This window comes from Rhinatrema bivittatum, chromosome 3 (genome assembly GCF_901001135.1).
Source record: "Rhinatrema bivittatum chromosome 3, aRhiBiv1.1, whole genome shotgun sequence".
Lineage (NCBI taxonomy): Eukaryota > Metazoa > Chordata > Amphibia > Gymnophiona > Rhinatrematidae > Rhinatrema > Rhinatrema bivittatum.
In genome coordinates, this window is record NC_042617.1 from 513053407 (window position 1) to 513073229 (window position 19823).

The 19823-nt window shown below is 43.5% G+C and overlaps 1 protein-coding gene across 1 annotated transcript in view; it reads right to left on the minus strand.

Moving 5' to 3' along the window:
* Positions 1 to 19823, minus strand: part of ADCY3 (adenylate cyclase 3) — a 369755-nt gene that overhangs the window by 88366 nt on the left and 261566 nt on the right. Inside the window, exons 7-8 of the mRNA XM_029596196.1 lie at positions 12056 to 12221; positions 8457 to 8576 (exon numbers count right to left, since the gene is read on the minus strand). Of these exons, the coding sequence (XP_029452056.1) occupies positions 8457 to 8576; positions 12056 to 12221 (286 nt within the window). The remainder of the gene's footprint in view (positions 1 to 8456; positions 8577 to 12055; positions 12222 to 19823) is intronic.

Sequence of the window (19823 nt, forward strand, 5' to 3'; positions counted from 1 at the left end):
TGGAGTCACTGTAGAAAGGTGAGGAGGCTGTGCCACTGGTCTGCCCTTGACGGAACGCATAACATATCGCTTTGTAGCACAGTGCCATGACCAGCATTTAACGTGACAAGTTAGGAAATGGAATCATTCACAAAGCTGGAAGTTTCATCAGCTTCCTGGCCTGTATTTTCTGAAATGTGGAGGTGTTCAATAGATTATACACAGGATTAAATCTCCTCTGGATCGAGCTGAATATACTCCATGCTGACTCTAAATACCTTTTAAGTGGCATAAGAAAAAACATTGCAAATTTAATTTCATAAAATGTTCTGCACTTCACATAGTTTAAGATTTTTACAGAATGGAAGTCCTAATGACATTTTTGCAAACTGAATCATAACAACAATGAGAACAAGTAGAGATTTTCATAGTTCCCAAAGTTACTCAGAAGCACCTGCCTGGGTAAAGTAAGAAAAACCAGAGCTAGTCTTGTGGGCACAATTTATTCAAAATATATGGCTGAAAAATATTTGCTGAATCCTATATTAAAAAACATAAGGACCAGCCTGCTGGCTAAGTGGCACTACTGTGCATTAATGTTCTCTAAATTTTTGGGGCTGTGTGCAGATGTGCACTATAGTCAGGAGCATAAATTTTGCAAGTTGGGGGACACCTCCTCTCCTTTTCCTCCCCCTTGGTCTACAGTGGTATATTCCCACTTGACAAGCTCCTTTACACAAATATCCATTCACGGGGGATGGGACATTTTGTAGAAGCATTTAAGGAGATGTGGGGGTTACAAAGTGCACAAAAATAAGAACATTTAAATACTGTGGGGTAGATTTTATAAATGTACGCGCGGGCGTACTTTTGTTCGTGCACCAGGCGCGAACAAAAGTACGCCCGCGCCCTGGGACACTCCATTATTCATCTTCCTCCACTGAGGAAATTGACCATTTAGCCCTAGTCTCTGTTTCCTATCATTTAACCAGTTCTCAATCCACAACAGAACATTGCCTCCTATCCCATGACTTTTTAATTTCCTCAAGAGTCTCTCATGAGGTATTTTGTAAAACGCCTTTTGAAAATCCAGATAAACCACATCAACTGGCTCACCTTTATCCACATGCTTATTCATGCCTTCAAAAAAATGTAACAAATTGGTGAAGCAAGATTTCCCTTGACCAAGTCCATGCTGGCTTTGTCTCAGTAAACTATGACTATCTATATATTCAGTAATTTTGTTCTTTATAATAATTTCAATCATTTTTCCTGGTACTGATATCATGCTCAGCAGTCTGTAGTTTCCTGGATCATCCGGAACCCTTTTTAAAAACTGAGGTTACATTGGCCAGCCTCCAATCTTCAGATACCGCAGCTGATTTTAATGATGGTTTACAGATTACTAATAGTAGGTCTGCAATTTAATTTTTTAGTTCTTTCAGAACTCTAGGATGTATACCATCTGGTCCGGATGATTTGCTATTCTTTAGTTTGTCAATTTGTCCATTTATATCTTCCAGGTTTATTGAAATTTCTTTCAGTTCCTCTGAATTATCATTTTTAAATATCATTTCTAGTATGGTTATCTGCCTTACACCGTCCTCAGTAAAGACCGAAGCAAAGAATTAACTTAATCTCTCTGCTATGGCCTTGTCCTCTCTTAGGGGTCATTTTTCAAAGCGATCGCACGCAAAAAGGGACTTTTCACACGCAAAAAATCCCATTTCGCGTGCGATCACTAAAAAGGGACGGCGTCAAGACCGGAACAGGAGAAGTCAGGGTGGCACTGGGGCGGACGCCGCAAAGACAGCGTGGACGGCGAAAAGGTAAGGAGCCTTTTCGCTTCCAATTTCGCGCCCAATAGCACCACCTTTTACGATGGCGCTATTGGATGAGAAACCCGGCAGCGACCACACCACGGAGGTGAATCGCTGCCGGCTATCGCAGGCCCGCCCCCCGCTTTGCCCCCCGCCCCCTGTACTGCGCGATTCACGACGCCGCGGTGTCTTAGAAAACCTAGGCCTTAGTGTCCCTTTTACCCCCTCCTCATCTAATGGTCCAACTGACTCCCTCGCAGGCTTTTTGCTTTGAATGTACCTGAAAATGTTATTATAAGTTTTTACTTCTACAGCAAGCTTCTTTTCAAATTCTGCCTTTGACTTCCTTATCAATGCTTTGAATCTAACTTGCCAGTACTTATGCTGTTTCCTGTTTTCTTCATTTGGATCCCTTTTCCATTTTTTGAAAGATGTGCTTTTGGCTAGAATATTTTCTCTTGCCTCACCTTTTAACCATGCCGGCAGCCATTGGGCCTTCCTTCTACCTTTTTTAATGTGTGGAATACATTTGATCTGGGTTTCTAAGGATTTTTAAAAACGTCCATGCCTAATGTAAACTCTTAAACTTTGAAGTTTCTCCTTTCAGTTTTTTTCTAGAGACTGCTTCAACTTACTGAAAATTCTGCAGTCCAATTGCTCACCAATACCAAGTCCAGAAACCACATGACCCCCAGTATTACACTCACTGCACTGGTTACCAATCCAATGGTGAATTACATATAAAATATTTTCTATTATTCATAATCTGATACACAATATAACTAGTCCTTGGTTACTAGCAAATTTACATTTTCACATACCCTCCTGAAATTTAAGATTAATAAGGCAATGCCTGCTTGAAATTCTATTTTCATGATTTACTAGATTGGCAGTTACACAAGATCATGCTTTCCTGATTGCAGGCCCTATCATTTGGAATTTAATCCCTCCATCCACCAGACTAATAACTAGCACCAAGGATTTTAAGAAAGCCTGAAAGTTATATATTCAGAAAGGGCAGAATTTTAAGAGGTATGCGCGGGCGTAAATTTGTGTGTGCAACCCGGCTCGCACAAATATACGCCCGATTTTATAATATGTGCGTGCAGGGTCGGCGCGCACAAGTCGGTGTGTTGTAAAACATATGCGATTGAAGGAAATTATCAGTTTTACTAATTAGTCCACCAATTTTCCTAGTCCTTTTCCAGGTCATCGAGACCCTCCGGTTCTTCAGCCTGAACTCCCCCGAGTTCTCCCAGGCCTCCCACCCAGTCAGTACTACACAATACATTCAATATCATGCCAGATAATTAGCAGGTGTAAAATTACACAAGCAACTTGGAAAATGCACATGTGTCTTTTAAAATAACTTGCACGAATTAAGGGTTGGCCCTAGACCACCTCTTTTTTACGCACATATATGTGCGCACAAAAATGAAAATATTCATGCATTTTTAACTTTTATAAAATATGGAATATGAGAGTAGAGGCTACTTATTCACAAATATGCTAATTTGTACCCACTGTTTGGTCAATTTTAAAAGGCCTACATGTGCCAAACCTGGGAGATATGTGCGTGACTCAGCCTTGTGCAGCACACAGATTTAAAAAACTGTGCGAGTATGCGCATATCTCCCGGTACGCGCATACAAAAAATTCCACAAAAAGGAGAAGAGCATGGGCGTGGTCTAAGTGGGGAATGGGAGAGACATGGGTAGGCCAGAACTGTACCATGAAGTCTGCACATAAGTATTTATGTGCACAAGCGCGCGCTGGGGTCCCTTACCATGTAACTTTACTTCTGCTATGGGTGGCGTGTAAGTCATGTAACAAACAAAACTAGGCTAGTCAGCGGGGTTTTAAGGGTCAAAGTTAATAGGGTAAAAGGGATGCATGTTAGCTAGGGGGTATAGGAAGTCTTCTCTTTACTGCAGCAAACTGGGAATGAACTGGGGAAACAGGTAATTGCGACAGCGTGCATATCTACTAAAATTCCCCCCACTTATGCTCTCGAGTTGCCATTTGCGTGCAGATGCGGTCATTATAAAATCATGCACACATGTATGCATGTACAGCTGATTTTATAACACTTGTTATAAAATCGATGCGTCTATGTGTGCATGCCAGCAAACGCGTGCACTTGTGCACCCATGCATGGGTATTAATATTTGCTTCATAACGTTTTGAAAATTCATCCCTAAGCATGCAGATGGAGGGAGGAGGCAGGCTGCAGGGACAGGCAGCATTACGCATGTTAGGAGATCCTGCAGCCCACTCTGCTATTACTGCTCTGTGCACATTTGAATAACTGAAAAGCCCTAGCCTCTTTAGTCTTTCCTCATAGGGAAGCCATTCCAACCCCTTTATCATTTTGGTTACCCTTCTCTGTGCTTTTCTAGTTCCACTATATCTTTTTTAAGATGCGGCAACCAGAACTACACACAATGCTGATGCAACATGGAGCGATACAGAGATATTATGATATTCACCCTTTTTATTCTACTTTCCTTTCCTAAAAATTAAAAACATTCTGTTAGAAACATTCTCCTGTTACACCTGGTCAATCCTCATCATCTATATAGTCCCTATCCTTTCCATTCACTCTCCCCAGGCAACAAATGAGAGAGGTACAGATGTGACTCCAAGGGTGTACTCCCCAGTTGCACTACCACAGCACAAGGAGAAAGAACAGGAACCACCACAAGTCTCTAGTGAAGAAAGAGCACCTTCCTTACCCAATTTGCAATCCTCTCCTATTATAGCTCCAGAACCAATCTGAAAGTGAAGGGTAAGGCCAAAAGAAGATGCTGTAAAATTCAGCTTTTAGTCATAACCTTCAGAACCTGTGGGACATTGAGAAGGAATATGGAAACATTTCTAGGCTCACTTGGTTCAATGGTCCGAAATGTTATCTATTTTGATAACTTAACAAAATCCACAGGCTCAGCCTCTAGGCGAGACGTACACCATTCATGACCTACTTGAATTTCATGGGCTTCCATGCATGATTTGTCTTAGCAACATTTAACTATCATGCGTGAAATACACTAACAACACATGGCATCTAGATCTGAAATGCAAAATATACTGCTTGGGGAGCCTGGGGCTTCTGGCAGAGTGACAGGAGGTACTCAAATGTGGAGCAGCCTCCTGGACAACAGCCCCCCAAACTCCCCCTTGCACTCTTTCTCATCTTATCTTCTATATCCCTATTGCCTCCTTTCTCCTTTTCTCTACTCCGTGTCAGGTGGCAGTAAGTCAACTTCTTGATGTTTAACTTCCTGACACTATTTTGTTCTGCATCAACGTGTAATAGTTGGACAGTCCCCTAAAAAAATGAAGTGATGCTCAGAAGACCTGAAAAAAGAAGGGTGCTAAAATTATTTTGTTTGGATCGATGCCTGTATGTGTCCTGCTGCTCTGTGTTCACAGTTCTCTTAGATCTGGCCAGGTTTTCCTTGATGCAGATGTGCTCAAATGACGTGTTTTGAGACGTGGATGATCAGTATTTAGACGGAGCTGAGATTGCTTTGCATGGTGTGTAAGAATAACTAATGAGATTAGGTGCTGTCAATGTTTTGTTTCCCAGGAGACTTTGTGTTTCCAATGACTTGGGAGCAACATTCTCTCTCTGGGTTTGATTCCCAACACTGCACATGATCCAAACTGTCACTTAAAGAGGTTACCTCAAGTTGAACAGGAATGTTTCAACATACACACATGAGGAAGAATGATATTCTGAAGATATCTGGAAGACATATGACATGAGAAAAGCAGAAAACACACAGCGGGCAAAAAATTAAGGCCAATTTAACAATATGAAACATGAAGAAAAATCAAAGAACACAAATTCTATGTAAAGAAGAGGTGAAGAAGAGGCAGGGCTATTGAAACTGTGAAAAATCAGAATGATAAAACTATTCTCACAGACATAACACAAGCTGCCTAGTAATGGAAGCTGTTTGAGCTAATGTTCATCATGTTCCTGACATGAGAAAATATATTTAGTTCTAACGGCTTCTAAAGTGATATAAAAGGCACCTAAATATTTTGGTGACTCAGCCCTGAGTGCCAGGTCAACAGTAGAGTTGAGGGCATTAGTGGAGTATCTATGCAAGCCACCCCTCCCATATCCTGTGTGGTGATTTGAGCCAGAGGCGAGTCTCTGCACTGTAAAACTTTAAGAGGTTTGGAAGAAGGGATGGTACACTCTCTTCTCAAAGAATGGCTTTTTGTGTTCAGGTTTGAAACACGACATACCCCGCACAGAGACTTTTTAAGGGGGAGAGTGTGTGGTGATCTGAGCCAGAGGTGAGTCTCTGTGCTGTAAAACCTTAGGTGTTTTCCTTATGGTATGAAGGTTCCTATATTTCAGGCCATTCTAGTACATTCCGGGAGAGTGGCGTCAGCCTTCTCTCCCAACAAAGATTCAAGAGACAACTGTGGCCCTGCATCCCGCAGGGACACACTAATTGGCGGTGTGAAGGTTCCTTTGCAGGAAGTAAAGGGAAACTACATTTCCCAGAAGCCCTGGTAGACAGCCCCTGGAAGTGTTGAGGGCAGGGAAACAAAGAGGCAGTGTCTTCCTAGGGAGGAGTAGTCTAACTTATATAAAGAGGGGCCCGACAGCAGGCAATTCAGGAGAGCTCAATGGCAGACGAGGAGGATGGAGAGGCTGAGGCAGAAGGAGAACAGTGCCCAAGCACACCTTTATTCTAAAGCTAAGTCAGCCCTAAGATATCTCTTTCCCTTTTCACTTCTGAGCAGCAGTTTGTTAGATAAGAGTCTCTAGCACTGTTATGGGTTAATTAGAGTTGCTAGGTCTGTTACTGAAGAAGCAAAGGTAGAAGGTTTTATTTAAATGTTGAGAGCACTTATTTTTGTTGTTGGGAACCGAGTAGGAATTACTCTGAAGAAAAGGAAATGTTTTGGGGGTTAACAACACTATGAGCTAGTAGCTGTGTAAAAAGGGTTGTTGTATTAAACTATGGCAGCTGTTGAGAACTGTAATTAGGGCCATGTAGCTGGCCAAGGGAGCCCTTCTTTTAAGGGGGTTTTTCCAGCACTACTTTATATCTGGGAGAATTAGGAGTTACTGTTGTATTAAATCAGCTTTGCCTATATGTATGATGAAGGAAAGCATAGTAGAGCATAGAGAAAGAAGCGTGGTGTTTTATTTTAACACATCTTTGGTTTAAAAGGATAGGAAACCCAAGCTCACATTGATTAGGTGGAAATGTGTTTTGGGCAACACTTTTATGTTGTGTGTATGACTTCTCTTCTGTGAAGTTTGTTTCAATAAACTCCAGAGCACTATATGAAGCTACTGCCTAGGTGTATAATACCTTATTTTAAGTTATGGAAAAAGGGTGATGTGCCTGGAAGGTGACTCTTGCTTTTAGTATAGAAAGAGTACAGACCTGCCTCAATCTCCTGGCTTTATGAAGGCCTCCCCATATAAGTAACTTTAACCAATAGCCTCCTTGCCTAAAGGTTACACTGTCAGCATTACTCGCAGGAGAAACGTCAGTGTTGACTCTGCTACAAAGGAATCTGCTGCAGCAGTCCTTGAGAATAAGCTTCCAAGCCGGAAGTCACCCCAAAGGACCTGCCACTAGGGGCGCCACACTCACCACACCTGCAAGTATCTTTTTTGACCCACATAAATCCTACTTTTACAACAGTTGAAATTCATCAAAACACAAATATCAGCCATCATTTACCACCTCACAGCCAAACTTACTTGGGGATGAATTGAGTGCTGAAAGATTAGAACTTAATGGGCTTTTTTTCCAGTTTTGGTCTAGTTACTGTGGATTAGCTCTACCTATATGATAAATAATAGTAAAATAATAATACACCCTCCATCCTCTCCATTCTCCCTTCATACAAACATCAGGTATCTGTCTTCCTCTCTAGCTCAATCTGATTTTACAGCAAGACCCACAGACCTAACAAAGGAACCAATGCAACTATGTAAGAAGTTGAGAACCTTAAGTGTTCTAGACTCAGATCAGAACCCAGAGATAAGAGGGCTCTGACACTCATAAAATTATAAAACGGTTGAGAGAAACCTAGATTAGAATTTGTCAGACAATGCTTTTTGCTCATGCACTGAAATCATTCAGTACCTGCTGAGCATATTGCAAGGCCTTCACCTATGCCATGTGACATCACCGTATGATAGACAGAGACCACTAACATCTCAACTGAGTCAGTTAAACAGATAATAGAAAAGAGTTAGTTGTTATCCTTTTATATTAGAAAGCAAATTTAGACTGATTTTTTTTCTATCTTCTAGGCAGAAAACGGATTCAGGGGGGTTAGAATTAGTTCATGAGATTTTAGACCAAACACAAGGCATTTTTCCATGAACATAATGTTCAGCCATATCCTGCAAGCCCTAGAGCATGCTCTGCCGATTTTGCTACCCTCATAGCCACTTGTATTTTTAACCTTCAAAAATATGTCCAGTTGATTTTGAAACACCTCTGCTGAAATTGTCTCGGTTGACTTCCCATGGTAGACCATTCTTTAGTCTTAATCATTAGGAGTGCACTATGTTCATAATATATACATGCTTTACAATTAAAGGAGAAAGTGCCCCTTTCATCAGCTCAGCAATAAAAACGACCAAGCCGGTAGCTCTGCTCTTACCCGTGTGTCCAGCTCCTCTCCTTCATCCGGGGTGGTACAAGTGGTGTTAATGCTGCCGTTACATTCTTTTGTGTTAATCAGCAGTGGGGAGTTCCCTTGTGAAGATGTCAGAGACAGCTTCTAAAGAAATACAAATTGTGGGAATCTGTTAACAATAATTTGGTTTGGCAAACTGTATCATTTATCTGTTTTCATATTTGAAATAATTCAAATGAACCAAATGTTTCTTGAAAAGGTAAATCTGTAATTTGCACTAATTCATCCTCACTCCGTTATATGAAGTTGATTCTCTAAATTATTAGTCCCAATTGCACATTATCATACGTACTAGGTAAATGCCTTCTTTATTTTGTTCATTTTTCAAATTATTTATTTATTTAAAAAAAATTTCTAGACACTTATCAAACATGCTAACCAGTTTACAATAAAACATTCATAAATGAATCAACAATTAGGCTGGTCTGAGCATACGCTAGGCCAGCGGTTCTCAACCAGTGTGCCCATGTTCCCTATCTACTACTATATAATAGATCCTACTTTATTTGGCTGTGCCCTCACTTCCCCCCTTTCTCCTCCCCCACTAAGGATCCTCTGGTTTTCTTGTCCACAGCACTCCTACTGGTACACAAATATTTGCACCCACCTCCCTTTCCACGAAGGGATCATTTCTTTACATTAGCTTATGTCATGTAATATACTGCTGAGACCAGCCCTTTCGTGCCTCCTATCATGACGACTGTTCCAGAGCATCCTTCTCTCAATAACTGATTGCTTCTTGTGCATTGTTACTTGTGAGATATATAAATATCTCTATTATATATACAGTACCTTCTCTATCCCATGCTGGCTTCATCTGAGGTTGCCACACATTGGTGATAATGGTGTGCTTTAATGCACTCTACTAAACTGTAAGTACTCAACTGTACTTTCACCAAACTGGTCGGCAGTGGTGCTACGGCACTTGCTAGAAAACATGATTGCAGATTTAATCTTTAGGGCAAACTGTAAAGTTCTGTGTAGGGTGGATTAATCTGTTTCAAGCAACAGTCACTTGTGAATTTGGCTTAGAATTGAGCCTAGGCAAATTCATAATGTAGGAAGTCAAACTTGCCTAGCAAAACCAGCTATGTGAACATCACAGCATCATGAGAGACTGATCCATCAGGCTGCCCACCTCACTGATGGCTTTGTGTCCAAGAAGATTGTGGAACAAGGGTTACATGGACTAAGCTGACACACGGCAGGCCAGTTCCCTTTCCTGACTCATTCTGTTCAACCATATAAAGGCCCAGCAGCAGGAGGCATTAATGCATGAAGAAGCACTAATAAGAAAGTAGCAACTGACAGTAAACAGAAACTCATTCTTGTCTCTTTTTCATCTTGTGTTTTTTTGTCATTGCCTCCTCCATTCTTGTGTGTAATTTTCTCCTCTTATCTATCCTTCCCTTCTTTTTCCTCTTCTCCTCCCTCAATCATGCACATTTCTTTGATTTTTGTTTCCCCTTCTACTAATTTCTGTCTATGGTCTATTTATTCCCTCTCTCCCACCTGTCAAAATGTATTTCTCTCCCCATATTGTCCTCCTCATCCCTTCTCTTTCCATTTTTGTCCTCTTTCTCCATCTCCTAACTCTAGTTCTTTAACATCTCCTTTTCCAATCCCCCCCTATTGCCATCTCCTTTTCTCAATACCTCATAAGAACATAAGAAGTTGCTATCCTGGGTCAGAACAAGAGTCCATCAAACCCAGCATCCTGTTTCCAACAGTGGCCAATCCAGGCTACAAGTATCTGGCAAATACCCAAACAATAAGTAGATCCCATGCTGCTGATGCCATGCCAGTAAAAGCAGTGGCTATTCCCTAAGTCAACTTGATTAATAGCAGTTAATGGACTTTTCCTCCATGAACTTATGTAAACCTTTTTTAAACCCGGCTACAGTAACTGCACTAACCACATCCTCTGGTAACAAATTCCAGAGTTTAATTGTGCGTTAAGTGAAAAAGAATTTTCTGTGATTAGTTTTAAATGTGCTATTTGCTAACTTCAGGGAATGCCCCCTAGTCCTTCTATTATCTGAAAGAGTAAATACCTGATCCACATTTACCCGTTCTAGACCTCTATCATATCCTCTTTCCGCCGTCTCTTCTCCAAGCTGAACAGACCTAACTTCTTTAGCTTTTCCTCATAGGGGAGCAGTTCTATCCCTTTATCATTTTGGATGCCCTTTTCTGTATCTTCTCCAGTTCAACTATATCTTTTTTGAGATGTGGCGACCAGAACTGTACATAGTATTCAAGGTGTGGTCTCACCATGGAGCGATATAGAGGCATTATGACATTTTCCGTTTTATTAACCATTCCCTTCCTAATAATTCCTAACATTGTGTTTGCTTTTTTTGATTCTCGCAGCACACTGAGCTGATGATTTCAAAGTATTATCTACTATGATGCCTAGATCTTTTTCCTGGGTGCTAGCTCCAAATATGGAGTCTAATATCATGTAACTACAGCATAGGTTATTTTTCCCTATATGCATCACCTTGCACTTGTCCACATTAAATTTCATCTGCCATTTGGATGCCCAGTCTCACAAGGCCCTCCTGCAATTTATCACAATCCGCTTGAGATTTAACTTCTCTGCATAATTCTCCTGTCTGCCTAACCTCCTCCTTCTTTCCCCTCTCTTTCATCTCCTTCTTTTCTCTCTCTCTCACTGAGAATGCCTATGGACAGAGCTCACCATCATGATCAGGAGCACAGAAGAGCCCTGGAATTTGATAGCATTTGTGAAAGTGGTGATAATGGAAGAGAAACATTCTCTTTAACTTGACTACTACCACTTAACATTTCTATAGTGCTACTAGATATACAAAGGACTTTTCATATACAGAAACAAGTCAATATTCATAAAAGCAGACAGCAAACATGTTATCCTGCTAAAGTTGTCTTGGATACTCAATGGGACAAGTTTCCTGCTGAATATACTTGCCAAAGTTATCTGGGTAATTTTGCCATATAATTTTCAAACCTAATTGTTAAATCACTGAAACTGATGAACCCCCAAGCTTCCCAAAAGATTATTAAAAAGTTGCAGGGCTATTGGCCCAAGAAGCTTACAGGACCCCTCTCTCTCCAAATTCTGAAAATAAATCCAGCCTTTGAACTACCTTCTAATCCTCACTCTCCCACCCACAACCCTACCTTAAACCTTCTGTCTCACTTGGAACACCTCATTCCAAAACCCCACAGCCTCTGGCAGCACGGTACAATAGTAGCCCTCCTTGTGGCATCCAGCATTGCTGTCAGATAATACCTTGACTTGTTTTTCATGGGGGAACCTCCAATAATTATTCATTTTGCAAACACAGGGGTTGAGATGGGACTTCATTTCTTTGTTTAGCCCTCATATACTGCGGGCCCAAGTCAAGCAATATCTTATATGTTAGGGTCAAAGCTTTTGAACATGACTGGTAGCCAAGTTAAATTAGTCAAACCGGAGAGGTAGGATCTCTCCAGCCACAAGTAGACGGGCGGCCAAATTTTGCGCTACCAGGACATCTGACAAGACAATGTATGCACTTGCGCTGTTAAGAACTCACCACACCGTTGATGCCATTTTTATTGAGAGGCTGCTTCACCACTTGTATAAGGTACGTGGTGATCCCCTTGTCTCTCAGGTAGTCACATCTGGTTCCGCCCTCTCCTGGTTCCACTTCAAATTCTCCCTTTAGGCAGTCAAAGGTGCTCTGGGAGATATGTACTCGCCTGCAACACAGAGACAAATGAAAAATTCAGATCCCTGAAAGAGATTTCAGTACGAGGAAATTGAATCTGGAGATTTTATTTTTGTAAATTTAACCCCGGAGGACCGTATTTAAGTTTCAAGCAAAACCAAACGAAAGAAAATGCAAAAGCAAATAATTAAATAAATAATTAAAATAGCCTGAAAGGCAGTTTACTTGCACAATTCTGAAACAGGCTATCATTCAGCCCAGGTTTGATTTCCCTGAAACATCTGAAAGGAGGAGAAAAATCCACAGAAAAAAGCATGTAAACAAGAACTTCTGAAAAAAAGCTCCGCAGGACTTTTGCCTGAACTTAAGGGGGATTGAGTTTCAAAAGGCTCTAGGTGCATAAAACCTGATTTATGTGCATAAATTGCCTTTTGAAAATCAACTGTGGGGGGAGGGGGCAGTGCCTGTAAAAGTATGCACATAACTCGATTACGCTGTTCTTTTGCACACATTCACAATAGGGAGCAGAGTTGGGCCAGGGAAAGGATCTGCATGTATACTTTTGATTTTTGAATGCATGTGTGTATCTTTACATGCACAAAGTTACAAAAGTTCACACAAGCTTGATGTGAACAATGGGAGAATTTTCGGTTATTTGGTGAGCTCGGACCCCTGATGAAGGAGTGAATCCGAAACCTGGCCATGTTGGGGAAAAGGAAGCGCTACCAAACCATCTTACAAGTGTTGAGGAGATTCAAGATACAGTGTTGATGTGCAGCTAAGTAACATTGGGGCGGATTTTCAGAGCCCTGCTCGCCTAAATCCGGGTGGATTTAGGCGAGCAGGGCCCTGCGCGCCGGTGCGCCTATGTTCAATAGGCCTACCGGCGCGCGCAGACCTCAGGACTTGCGTAAGTCCCGGGGTTTGGCGAGGGGGGCGTGTTGGGGGCGGGCCCGGTCGGCGCGGCGTTTTGGGGGCGTGTCGGCAGAGTTTTGTGGGCGGGCCCGGGGGCATGGTTACGGCCTGGGGCGGTCCGGGGGCGTGGCCGTGCCCTCCGTACCCGCCCCCAGGTCGCGTCCTGGTGCGCTAGCGGCCCGCTGGCGCGCGGGGATTTACTTCTCCCTCCGGGAGGCGTAAATCCCCCGACAAAGGTAAGGGGGGGGTTTAGACAGGGCCGGGCGGGTGGGTTAGGTAGGGGAAGGGAGGGGAAGGTGAGGGGAGGGCAAAAGAAAGTTCCCTCCGAGGCTGCTCCGATTTCGGAGCGGCCTCAGAGGGAACGGGGGTAGGCTGCGCGGCTCGGCGCGCGCCGGCTATACAGAATCGATAGCCTTGCGCGCGCCGATCCAGGATTTGCGCGGCTACGCGCGTATCTACTAAAATCCCGCGTACTTTTGCTTGCGCCTGATGCGCCAACAAAAGTACGCCAAATCGCGCTATTTGAAAATCTACCCCAATGGGGTAGATTTTCAAATAGCGCTGGATTTTAGCGGATACGCGCGTAGCCATGCGTATCCGCTAAAATCCGGGATCGGCGCGCGCAAGGCTATCGATTCCGTATAGCCGGCGCGCGCCGAGCCGCGCAGCCTACCTCCGTTCCCTCCGAAGCCGCTCCGAAATCGGAACGGCCTCGGAGGGAACTTTCTTTTGCCCTCTCCTCACCTTCCCCTCCCTTCCCCTACCTAACCCACCCGCCCGGCCCTGTCTAAACCCCCCCTTACCTTTGTCGGGGGATTTACGCCTCCCGGAGGGAGAAGTAAATCCCCGCGCGCCGGGACGCGACCTGGGGGCGGGTCCGGAGGGCGCGGCCACGCCCCTGGGCCCACCCCGAAACGCTGCGGCCCGCCCCAAAAACGCCGCGCGGATCGGGCCCGCCCCCTCGACACGCCCCCGACACGCCCCCCTCGGAAAACCCCGGGACTTACACGAGTCCCGGGGTCTGCGCGCGCCAGTAGGCCTATTGAACATAGGCGCACCGGCGCGCAGGGCCCTGCTCGCCTAAATCGGCCCGGATTTAGGCGGATTTAGGCGAGCAGGGCTCTGAAAATCCGCCCCATTATGAATAACGTTTCATGTTATAAGTATTGACATGCAATATAAGAATTTACGGCATTTGGAATAATGTTTTCACATTTTTCATGGCTCTAATTTTTATGTGTTCAACATTTTTTGAGTCTCACTGACCTAACAAAAAAACAGGGGATGGTGGTATGATGATGATAACGAGAGTGGGTAACCTGGTTGGTACCTTTATACATTCAATGAAAATTACCCCAGCAAAACTACCCGCACACAGTTACATCTGTTATTTGTTGTTTATAGTTTGGCTGTGAAAATTTACATGCATCTTTTTTTAAATTAAAAAGTATGCACCTAAATGAAAACCCTTACCCAGTCACCATCCCCCCCAAATGCCTCTCCTAAATAAGGGTAAAAGTGCACTCCTACAAGTCTTATGTGAACACTTTTATCCAAATATTGTGTGGGCTATTTTATAAAAGAGCATTTCTATGGGTAAACCATTGCTTTACCTGCGGAAATGCATTTAGAATTACCCTTCCATATGAGTAGCTATTATTTGTATGTAAGTCTGCTGAACAACCAGTGGAAATATTACTTAGCTTTTGGTCATGTATTGTTCTACAGTTGGGGAGCATAACTTTCAAACAACTGCGTCTGGCAGCATACACACATGTATGTGGCTCTGTGTAATTTTGCCATAGTATTTTAGAACATGCACATATCACATACGCGCATATTGTAAAATACATGCATATTTACTCCATAACCAAACCACGTATATAGGCCAACATGCAAATTCATGCAATGCATTGAAACAACTTATTTCAATGCATTGAACCTCTGGTTACCACCCTCTCGGTGTTATCAGTTTCTGGGAGCCTCTGCCTGACCAAATAGTCTGTACCATAATTCCACTTTGTATGTAAATGGGCCTCCTCCACCAAGAGACCATTCAGTTCTATGTGCTTCCAAGGTTGATAAATGAGAATACTTGGTCTTCCCTGGTTAGTTGTTCATCAACCTCGCATTGACTGGGCCACCTAGCAGTTGGCATGCTAGTGTCCTACTTGCCACCAGGAATGTTTTACCCCTGTCTAGCCTTCTGCCTTATGCCTGGACCATGCATGCCTCTCAATGCATGGGTTGCCGCCACAATAAATGGAATTCACTGAAGTTTTCTGCCCTAAAAATATGGTTGTTCTACCCCTTTACAGAATTTACGATTGTGCGATTGACCTTCAGCCAGGGAAAATGCCCCTCCCAGGGGAGAATATACTCACTATCTGAACAAGAAACCATGACGATGTCACAGTACATTCAGGATAATCTAGTTAAGGGTTTTATTCAACCATTATCGTCCCCCACTGGTGCCGGATTCTGCTTTGTGGGAAAAAAAGGACGGGTCTCTTCAACTATATATTGACTATCAGAGCCTAAACAAGATTACCAAGAAGAACCGGTACCCCTTACCACTAATCTTTGAATTGTTCAATAGGTTGAGAGGGGCCAAAAACTTTACTAAATTAGACCTGTGAGGTGCACACAATTTGATTCGCATCAGAGAAGGCGATCAATGGAAGACTACTTTCAACACCCAAGACAGCCATTATGAATATTTGGTCATACTATTCGGCCTGTGTAATGCACCTGTAATCTTCCAGATGATGGTACATGACATTTTTCAAGATCTGCTCCATTCTCATGTCATTGTTTATTTAGATGACATACTCATCTACTCGAAGACCTTGGAGCAACACCATGCTCACGTTAGGCAAGTGCTTCAATGCCTTAGACAGAATCAGTCTATACTAAACTGTAAAAATGCTCGTTTGAGCAAAAGGAACTTCCTTTTCTGGGGTACATTATTTCCTCTATAGGCTTCCATATGAATCCAGAAAGCTTAGCTGCCAACAGGGCTTAAAGCTCTCATAGAAACATAGAAATGATGGCAGAAAAAGATAAATGGTCCATTTAGTCTGCCCAGCAAGCCCATGGCAGCAGCCGCCATGTCGTACAGGTCAACACCACATACTTATCAGTTTCTCAGACTGTAAAAGTCAGGGCCCTTGTTTATTGCTGTCTGACTCCAGTCCCCTGTTATCTCTTGCTGTTGAAGCATAGAGCAATGTTGGAGCTGCATCAAAAGTATCAGGCTTATTGGTTAGGGGTAGTAACAGCCACAACAGCAAATTACCCCCATGCTTGTTTCCCCAGACTGTAAAAATATGGGTCCTTGTTGGTTGCTGTCTGAATCCAATTCTCCTTTTCCCCCTGCCGTTGATCAGAGAGCAATGATGGAATTGTATCAACAGTATGAAGGTTTATTGCTTAAGGTTAGTAATTGCCACACAAGCAAGTTACCCCAAGCACTTTTTTCTTCATTCCCATCCTCTAGTCTGTTTTTATCCCATTCTCCTTTAAATTCTTTCACTGTTTTTGTCTTCACCACCTCCTCCGGAAGAGCATTCCAGGCATCCACTACTCTCTCCGTGAAAAAATATTTCCCAATGTTGGTTCTGAGTCATCCTCCCTGGAATTTCATTTTGTGAACCCTAGTTCTACTGATTTCTTTCCAACGGAAAAGGTTTGTCAATTGTGCATCATTAAAACCTTTCAGGTATTTGAAGGTCTGTATCATATCTCCACTGCACCTCCTCTCCTCCAGGGTATACATATTTAGGTCCTTCAACATCTCCTCATAAGTCATTTGATGGAGACCCCCCACAATTTTGGTCACCCTTCTCCAGCACTTCTTAGGGTTTTCTAACTACTACCAACAGTTTGTCACAGACTGCTCTTTCCTAGTGGCATCTCTTACCCCCTTTACCAGGAAACATACATAGAAACGACGGCAGAAAAAGGCCAAACGGCCCATCCAGTCTGCCCAGCAAGCTCCCACAATTATTTTCCCATACTTTTCTATTTCACGGACCACCAAGATCAGAGTCCTTGTTGGTAACTGTATGATTTGAATTTCCTGCCACCCTCTGCTGTTGATGTAGAGAGTAATGTTGGAATTGCATCAAAGGTGAATTGTAAGGCTTAATGGTTAAGGGTACTAACTGCAGCATCAAGCAAGTTATCTTGATGCTTGTTTATCCAGACTGCACAGATCAATGCCTTGTTGGATGTTGTCTGAATATAAATCATCTTTTCCACATTTCCCCTTGCCGTTGAAGCAGAGAGCAATGTTGGAGTTGCATTAACTGCGTGAAGGCTTATTGAGAAAAGGTAGTAATCACCAGGTAGTAGCCACCATTCCAGCAAGCCACCCCCATGGCTCTTCTCTTTGATTCCCATCTTCTAGCCTTTATGAATTCACAATGTTTATCCCATGCTCGTTTGAAATCCTTCTCAGTTTTAGTCTTCACTACTTCCTCCAGAAGGACATTCCAGGCATCCTCTACCCTCTCCATGAAGAAATACTTCCTGACATTGGTTCTGAGTCTTCCTCCCTGGAGTTTCAAATTGTGAACCCTAGTTCTACTGATTTTTTTCCAAAGGAAAAGGTTTGTTGTTGACCATGGATCATTAAAACCTTTCAAGTATCTGAAAGTCTGTATCATATCACCCCTGCTCCTCCTCTCCTCCAAGGTATACATATTTAAATTATTCAATCTCTCCTCATAAGCCATTTGATGAAGACCATCCACCTTTTTGGTCACCCTTCTCTGGACTGCCTCCAACCTGTCTCTGTCCCTTTGGAGATACGATCTCCAGAATTGAACTCGATATTCCAGGTGAGGCCTCACCAAGACCCTGTACAAGAGGATCATCACTTCCTTTCTCTTACTAGATATTCCTCTCTCTATGCAGCCCAGCATTCTTCTGGCTTTAGCTATCGCCTTGTCACATTGTTTTACCAACTTCAGATTGTTAGACACTATCACCCCAAGGTCTCTCTCCTGCTCAGTGCACATCAGCCCTTCACACCCCATCAAATACAGTTCTTTCGGATTTCCACACCTCATATGCATGACTCTGCACTTCTTGGCATTGAATCTCAGCTGCCATATCTTTGACCACCCTTCCAGCTTCCTTAAATCCCGTCTCATTCTCTTCACTCCTTCCGGCATGTCCACTCTGTTGCAGATCTTAGTATCATCCGCAAAAAGACAAACATTACCTTCTATCCCGTCCGTAATGTCGCTCACAAAAATATTTGTTGTGTTTGTGGCATCGTGGACCCTTGGTCGCTGTGGAGATGATTTCACCCACAGGGAGGAACCCCATGGGGAACCACAGCAATAGGCTAGACTCAGATAGCAGACACAGGATGAATGGAAGGCTTTATTGTACTGTTGTAGATAGATGTTAGAAGGCAGGAAGGTAAAGCACTGAGGTCCGTGAGGTGCCAATATGTTCAACAGTCTCAGATGAAGAATCTCACCCTGATGTTCACGATAGACGGGAATCCGCAGTGCGGGCAACGCCGAGCCTGGTGGGTGGATTTGGAGCACCGGATCGTAGAGGTACTCACAGGAGAGTATGTGTCTTCCTGGTAATGAGATGATGGGACCGAAGGTCCGTGGTGCAGGATACATAGAATGGTAGGCCCTCGAGGAGCGAGTACCTGGTAGTTCGGAGATCCTGAAATGAATAAGAGAGAGAGACCCCCTAGGAGCAGTTGTCTAGTTAGTAGAGGCCCCGAAGGGCGGATGGAAGTGAGAGACCCCCGAGGAGCGGGTGTCTAGAGCTTCTAAGGAGCGAGGCCCTGAGACTAGAGCGGCGTCTAAGCATGCAGCTTAGAGCAGTCAGAGCAGCTTAACTGTAGTCCTTGCTAACTCAAAGTTTGTAGCAAAGCAGAGGCTTTAAATACCCGGAAGTATTGACGTCATGCGGTGGGGACGCCCCTGAGGTTCCCGCCATGACATGTATTAGAGCATAGGAGATGTGCGCACACACGACCTAGGAGGCCATGGGTATGAGCATGGTGGACTGGGACGTCCATGCTGAGCTGGATACGCCAAGACCCTCGGCACTGAAGACTGGAGGCAGCCATCTTGCCCAAGGAGGAGGAAAAGGGAAGAAAAGAGGTAAGACAGAGCGGTCACAGCATTCTGCGACCGGATGCAACAGTACCCCCCTTCAAAGGGCCCCCTCCAAGACCTCTTTCAAGTGGTCTGGGTTTTTAATCTGTAATGTTGGCCAGTGGTTCCCAGGAGTTCTCTTCTGGTCCATAGTTCTCCCATGAGATGAGATATTCCCATGTCTTGCCTCTTTTACACACATCCAGGATGTCGTCCACGGCATATTCGATGTCATCTTCAGTATCCAGACTAGTAGGTTCTGGGGTTTTTCTGGAGAATTCGGAGAGCATCACTGGCTTTAGTAGAGTTACATGAAATGCATTGTGTATCTTCATAGATGGAGGCAGTTTTAGACTGTACGTCAGATTCCCTAATTGCCAAAGGATGGCAAAGGGTCCCACATAGTGAGGTGCAAATCTTGCTGAAGGATGTTTAAGTCGAAGGTACTTGGTACTTAACCAGACTTTGTCTCCAGGCTGAAATTGTGATGCCTTTTGATGATGAGCATCATAGGTTCTTTTTGCCTTTTGTCCTGCTTTGAGGAGAAGCTCCTTCGTCTGTTTTCACAGTTGGGATAATTCTGC